This window comes from Bactrocera neohumeralis, unplaced genomic scaffold (genome assembly GCF_024586455.1).
Source record: "Bactrocera neohumeralis isolate Rockhampton unplaced genomic scaffold, APGP_CSIRO_Bneo_wtdbg2-racon-allhic-juicebox.fasta_v2 ctg1681, whole genome shotgun sequence".
Lineage (NCBI taxonomy): Eukaryota > Metazoa > Arthropoda > Insecta > Diptera > Tephritidae > Bactrocera > Bactrocera neohumeralis.
Window position 1 is genome coordinate 25,868 of NW_026089801.1, and position 7,286 is coordinate 33,153.

Sequence of the window (7,286 nt, forward strand, 5' to 3'; positions counted from 1 at the left end):
AATTCTCTCAAAAATCTTCCATATTATTGGTAGAAGTGATATGGGCCTATATGAAGATGATGTATCTTGTCCTGGTTTTCCTGGCTTTGAAATCATGATAACTGCAGCAATTTTCTAATTAATTGGCACGTATTTAAGATGAAAAGTAGCGTTAATAATGTTGATAATTTTTACCATACCTATTGGAGGAAGCTGTTTTATGACCTCGGCAATACGGTCGTAACCGGGGGACTTTTTGTTTTTCAGATTTTTGATTTACTTACTTAGCTTACTGCTTGTGCAACATGAGATTTCTTAGCTTTCTTGACTAAAAACAGTGAGATGATGGGGAGAATATTTTGGCCAAATAATCCGAAAACATTAAAAAAATTTGTTTAAAATAGATTTATCCGCTGGGCAACGAGTTTGATGCCACTTATGTCCCAGCTTTCTCCTTAATTTAATTATTTCTCTTATATCATTAGGATATTGAGAGTTTACAGCAATTTTCCTTAATTCCGGTGTACTTTTCCAAGTTTCGTGTTGCATACTTATTGTAAAGTGTAAAATTTCAGAATTCAACTGGTCTTTTCTCCACCCATTATGAATCTATACCTATGTCTTTTTATAAGTTGTTGGTACTCTTCAAATTGGATTTGATGCCTTGGAGGACTGTACACAGAGGTAAGTGAAATGTTTAATCATATTTTTAATTAATATTGCGCTTCCGCTACAGGCGGATGAATTGTACGGTAAGTTTCATAGTTTTTAATTTTAAAATAGGTTTGTGACGTAAAATGTGTCTCCGATATCATACATACAACATCGATAGTTGGCTGAATATGCTTCGCCACAGTTACAGCATTTAGGCTGGTGTTTCTCGGGTTTCGAACATTCAGACGTCTTATGCTTACCGGCGCACTTAACGAATCTTGGTTGTTTGCCACAATTGTTTTGTGTGCGGCAAAATGACTGGCAATGTTTGCATTGTGGTACCATCTTAGGCAGTTTTATCGGTTCAATAAAAACAATTGAGTTTAATATAGTTTTGGTTTCGTGAATCTTTTTTATGTTCTGCATGGGATCGAATGTTACCAAAAACATGTCGAGGGGAGTTTTAGTTTTCCATTGAAGACGATTGACAGCACTCAGGGCATTCTTTATCTTTTAAGTCATTAATAATATATTTCTACACGAAAGTGCTTTTGATATGCATCTATAGTCCTCTATGGAGAAAGTATTTCCTTATATATTCCATTATTTAAAAGTTTAATGGTAAAATTGTTTTTTTCTTTCGATTAGTTGCTCATAATTACTACCGTTGGCATCTCCGGACACCATAATTGGTGGAGCCCGCGAACTATGTTTTTGGGTAAGCGGTTTCAATACGGCGTTAACTGCTCTTTCATGAAGATCAGGAGAATGCTCCGCTTTTCGTTCTTTAGCTGGTCTTTTTATTTAGAAGAATCCATTCCGTCTAGCTAGTTCTTCCTCATCCGTTGAGAATTCAACCTTATTTTCCAAATTCGGAATTTTCTTTACATCAGTGGACTTAACCCTCATCGAGACCCTCGGGTCTGGCCAGGCATATTTTGTTTTTAAATGTTATTTAAATATATTTAGAGAGTAGCAAACGACTTGCGCTTCCAGGTAGCTTCCTAGAATTTTATTGTCTATAGAATTCAGAAAAAAATTCAAGGATATCGTATCGAAATATTTTGTATGAAAATATATGAACTTTGGCATGTTTCTATCACTTCGCACGGTTGATTTATCTGTTTTCATGTTCGTTACATTTCCAAATTGGTTTGTATGTTTATCTAGGTCAAATACTTTAGCCGCTAGAGCGTTTTAAAGGTTAAGAAAAATGTAATTTTTCTCAAAATGTTACATTTTTTGTGAACGCTATTGCCATGCCCCTGGTAGGGATAGAGAGGAGGTTGAGGGCTTTCCTGAAAGCCCCAGGGGTGAACTAACTCGCAAAATGGTTTTGATCCCCCCCGGCCCCATACCTCCCCAACTGTAGTGAAAAAAAGTGGAGAAATGATAACAACCCATTTTCGCCTATTGCCACGCCCCCGGTGGGCCTTGAAAGCTCTTTTTTTTGTGAAATCCAAGACAGAATTGTTTAGCTGTCAGAATTGCAAACCAATTCTGATTTAAAATGGTGTCACAGAATCTGATTGGATTTTCGTCTTTTCGAACATATGCAAAACCAATATTCGAATCAGCTGTTTACTTATGTGACAAATATTGTGAATGCAATTTGAATAAAATTTGAAATGAGTTCGGCAATATTAGCTTTCCTTTTATTAGAGGAAGAAATGAAAGAATTAAACGTAAAATATTAAGGGATCTTAGTAACCCACTTGATGCTCCAGGAGAATCGTAAGTAGAATTTATCTTGTATTTACTTGTGTGTTACTTTACGCGCTTACTTTACAGATTCATATCACATTATCGGCTGAATAAAGACGCATTTATTATGGTGTTAAATATATGTATGTAATAGAACCACATTTGCAGCCCACGACTATTCCACCGATAATTCAATTGGCAGCAACACTGCGTTTTTTAACAGAAGGGGCTTACCAACGGGGAGTAGGCCGTGATTCTTGTATCAGTTTGGCAAGAAGCACGGTGTAGCAGATTTTAACAAAAGTGATGTGCCTCTTAGAGAATTACATTTGCGGTCAGTGGGTAAAACTTTCTATGGATGATAGCGAAAAATTGATTTCAAGAAATCACTTTTTTGGAAAGTACAAAATGCCCGGAATAGTCGGTTGTATAGATGGAACACATATAAAAATAATAAAACCACCTGATAATGAGCATTTATATTTTAACAGAAAGGGATATTTTAGCATAAATGCGATGATAGTAAGTATAAACAATAAATTAATATTCAAACATATTTGTAAACCTACTTGTATATGTATATGTATTTATTTTTTCAAAAGATTTGTGACAACGATATGCAAATACGTGCAGTTGATGCGCGGTATCCCGGTTCAAGTCATGATGCATTCATCTGGGGTATGAGTCACGCTAAACAATACTTTTGTACACAGTATGAGAATGGGCAGAGTTCATTGAGGTTGCTGGGCGATTGCGGCTACGGAATTGAACCATTTTTGTTAACACCTTATAGAGATCCACAGTTTAACTCAATGGAGTATAAGTTTAACATAGCACATACGGCTGCACGGAATATTGTGGAAAGGACAATCGGAGTTTTAAAGAGCCGTTTCCGATGTTTAATGTCCACATTACATTACCGCCCTGAAAAGTGGTTAAAATTGTAAACGTCTGTTGTGCCTTACACAACATCTGCAGACGTTACAACATTGAATATAATCAGGAAGTAGTAATTCTTGCAAATGAGACTGACGATGACAATTTTTTCCACTCTGATAATGGTTCAATGCAGAGCGAAGGCCGGAGAATAAGAGACGAAATAGCAAATACTTTGTAACTCAATGGATTTATTTCTTAATTTTAAATATAACAGTCTTCATGACTAAACTAAAATCAGCCTTATAAATTCAGGTACTTTAAGTATATTTCACAATCAGGATCTTTAATTAAATAATATACTTAATATTTAATCTTTTTTTTCGTTATATTGTCTTTTGTGTTCAAACTTGAGAACTTCGAGATTTAGTTGTTCTTTTTTAATCTCATTTTTTTCACAATAGCTTTAAGTAATTGAGTACTTATACTTACAAACTCATCTTTCAATTCAGTAATAGCTCTTCCAACAGTTTTATTATTACTCCCTATTGCTTGGTATATACGCCTCAAGCTGCTAGCATTTTTAGATTGCAGTTCTATTATTTGATCAAATTTTTTCAATATATCTCCATTTTTGTTATCTTCCTCATCCAAAAATCGTTTTAAGCGATCTGCTGTACTTTCTAATTTTTGCCTTCTAGGTACACTAGCATTTATTTCGTGTTGCCTTTGTGACGTGGAGGGTATATCGTCGGTATCTTTTTGTCTATTGGATGCATTATAACTCAAGTTTATATTTTGTTCCTCTGGCGATGAGGAAGACAAATCTACATTCACCCCTGCAATTGGTATATTTAAATTCTCATTAACGGGTTGGGTACCAAGAGAAACGCCTAATATGCCTTCTATAGTTTGCGAAATGCCACAAAGACGCACAATGGTTTCTTCGTTTGGAGTGAGCTGATATTTTGAAAATGGGCCACCTCCTGTTGCTCGACTCTCAATTTTGTTGTGAGCTAATTTTCTTTTGATTTCGCTTTTCCACTCAGTTATAACCTATAGAAATAAGTTTAATTTAATTGCAGTTTAATTTTCACTGAAAATTACTTACCTTTTTCCACCCGTTTACGTCTTTGTGTGGAGGACCTGCAGCATTAAGGGATTCAGTTAATGCCTGCCATAACGAATCTATCATCGGCTTATTACGTTTCGTAAATCCTCTTAAGATATCAGGATTTTTTTCCATAAATTAAATTATAAACGTATTTTGCGTTCTGTTCTTATGTTTTCCCCTACAAAAATAAAGTTAATTACTTCGTAACAATAAAATAAATAAATTTCTTAACTTACATTTTGTCAACCGTCTAACAACACACAGAAATATAAACTGAATATTCAAATCTGTTGGCGATTATCTTCTTGTTTTATTTCTGATAGCAAAACCGATAAAATTGGTTTCGATGACACCCAAAACCGATACAAATTCTGTTTCGAACATCAAACCAATAATATCTGAATTCATGACACCTACTACGTTTTTTGATCGGTTTCAATTCTGATTCCGACAACTATCAGATTCCACAACACCCCTGAACACGTATTTCCATACAAATGTATGTAAACACCACTTGGCCTAGCCAAGCACCATTGGTCTCGACCAGGGTTAAGCTTTATATTTTCGGCTTTTAAAGTACACCCAACTCTTTTTTACACGGTTTCTTTTTACACGGATTTGAAGTTACACGGTTGAGAAAAAAATTTTGTTTGTAAAAAATCTATCTCTAATTTAATCTACTACGGTTTCAAAATCACTGTCTTGAAGATATGTTTGTTTTTACCACACTAAGCACCATTGTTGAAATGAACATACATAGTAGTAACTGGAAAATCCCCTTATTCGAAAACTCTTACCTACACATTTTGTTCGCATGATATTTACATTGCTGTAATGGATATCTACTTTAGTCCAGTTCGTCGCAAACAATTGCGCTTGTTATCAAGTAGCGACGAATAATTATGTAGCTATGTAAAAATTTTTCCCTTATTTTTATTCTTGTTTTTCTTTTCTTTGTTCTGAATTAACAGATTTATTTTGTTTTTTACATGCTCTACCAATTTTTCATCTGTATCAATTATGTATATTAAGTTTTAATGTTCAATAACAACATACAATTTGTATGCATATCTGAAATTTTATAGTTTTCAACTTTTTTTACACGGTTTTTCGAAGTAAATATAGATAGCTCTTTATTTCATCTTACACTGTTTTCAGATGACATGGAACGAATACCCCATTTAACTATAGGAAACGCCTGTTTTTTTACACGGTTTTTTACACGGATTTCTGAGGAACGTATCTACCGTGTAACAAAAGAGTTGGATGTATTTACTTCAGGTGAGAGTTTTTTACACATTTGTTCCATTTCCTCTACCTTTTTTGTATAAAACTAACAACCAACTAAATTTACCCTCTCCTGGAGGTGGTGTCTTGATAATTGGCATTGCTTTTAAAATTTTCTTATAATTATATTCATACATACAATTAAAAATATAAATTCAAAATAAACAGTACTTGGCAACCCTATGCCATGTGAATAATTATTGATCTAAATTTTTAGTATACTTTTAGGGTAAAATAATATAAGTAATTTTTTGTGGCGCCAAAAAAGTCTCCAAAACAACTGACGTTTTTCTCCTCTATGTCCAATAAAAAGTGATATCGCCGAATAACAAACCTTCCAATCCAAATTAGTCAGTAATTGTAAGTCGCTGCTTCTGCACTCCAATACACCTGAATACCGCGCCAGAGATAAAGAGATGCCCAATTCATCTCTCATTGGAAGTGAGAGAGCAATTGCTAAACGTCAAAATCTCATGAAGTTTGTTAGCTGATCGAGTTCTGGAGTTTTTGACGATCGTAAAGGAGGAGTAGAGAACGAATCATCTGATTCTATGTAAACTAAGGCACAGCTGAGAGGTGCCCATGCAGAAACGTCAAGGGGAGACCGGTGTTGAGTTTCTATTGGCATCCAAGATGACCGGCTTTTACCCGGAAAATGGTTGCATTGTGTTATTTTCATAAAATTTATGGAAAATTTGTACCAAAAATATTCGTTATATATAAAACTTTAATATATTTTCAAAATAAAATCGTTTTACTTTAATATATGTTCATAAATAAGAGGACATTATGAGCAAATACATGAGTAATTAAGTTTTAAGTGGAAATAAGCAACCATGCCGAATAGTGGGGTCCAGAATATGCTTATTCACAGCCAAATATATATATTTTTGCCAGACAATTTCTTGGTTTTTATTTAATTATTTATTCTGCAAGCTGCATAAATTACCTAAACGTATGGAGACTCTTAAATACCGAAGCTCAAGATGCCGACCCATCAAAATCCCGACAATATTCATATATCTTAACAGTATTGCTATTAAGAATGGCGAAATAATGTTGCGTAAGTTAATTTAAACTACTTTTTATGAAAGAAGTATATTTACTGTACATATTTATACAATAAAGATATTGCAAATTCAAAAAATAATGTCTTTAAGAAGCCTTTTAATGTAAAAACTTAGTTTCTTCTTCTTAATTGGCGTAGACACCGCTTACGCGATTATAGCCGAGTTAACAACAGTGCGCCAGTCGTTTCTCCTTTCGCTACGTGGCGCCAATTGGATATTCCAAGCGTAGCCAGGTCCTTCTCCACTTGGTCCTTCCAACGGAGTGGAGGTCTTCCTCTTCCTCTGCTTCCCGCGGGGGGTACAGCGTCGAATACTTTCAGAGCTGGAGTGTTTTCGTCCATTCGGACAACATGACCTAGCCAGCGTAGCCGCTGTCTTTTAATTCGCTGAACTATGTCAATGTCGTCGTATATCTCGTACAGCTCATCGTTCCATCGAATGCGATATTCGCCGTGGCCAACGCGCAAAGGACCATAAATCTTTCGCAGAACTTTCTCTCGAAAACTCGCAACGTCGACTCATCCGTTGTTGACATCGTCCAACACTCTGCACCATACAGCAGGACGGGAATTATGAGTGACTTATAGAGTTTAGTTTTTGTT

General features: G+C 35.0%; 1 protein-coding gene and 1 long non-coding RNA gene across 2 annotated transcripts; one reads left to right on the top strand and one right to left on the bottom strand.

Moving 5' to 3' along the window:
• Positions 1 to 572: 572 nt before the first annotated feature.
• LOC126766559 (uncharacterized) lies at positions 573 to 6,363 on the top strand. Its single transcript, XR_007668908.1, has 3 exons — positions 573 to 663; positions 5,486 to 5,608; positions 5,832 to 6,363. It is a non-coding gene; the product is annotated as an uncharacterized LOC126766559 (long non-coding RNA).
• Positions 3,445 to 5,193, bottom strand: LOC126766558 (uncharacterized). Its single transcript, XM_050484319.1, has 2 exons — positions 4,325 to 5,193; positions 3,445 to 4,269 (listed from the first exon to the last, which is right to left on the bottom strand). Exons 1-2 carry the CDS (start codon positions 4,457 to 4,459, stop codon positions 3,640 to 3,642), a joined length of 765 nt encoding a protein of 254 aa, XP_050340276.1. The 5' UTR covers positions 4,460 to 5,193; the 3' UTR covers positions 3,445 to 3,639.
• Positions 6,364 to 7,286: the final 923 nt, after the last annotated feature.

What these genes read in the sequence shown, in the direction of transcription:
- LOC126766558 (XM_050484319.1), bottom strand. Translation starts at nt 4,459, where the DNA reads ATGGAAAAAAATCCTGATATCTTAAGAGGATTTACGAAACGTAATAAG. An exon ending in ACGTAAACGGGTGGAAAAAG is followed by an intron (nt 4,270 to 4,324) that starts GTAAGTAATTTT and finishes TTATTTCTATAG; the next exon opens with GTTATAACTGAGTGGAAAAG.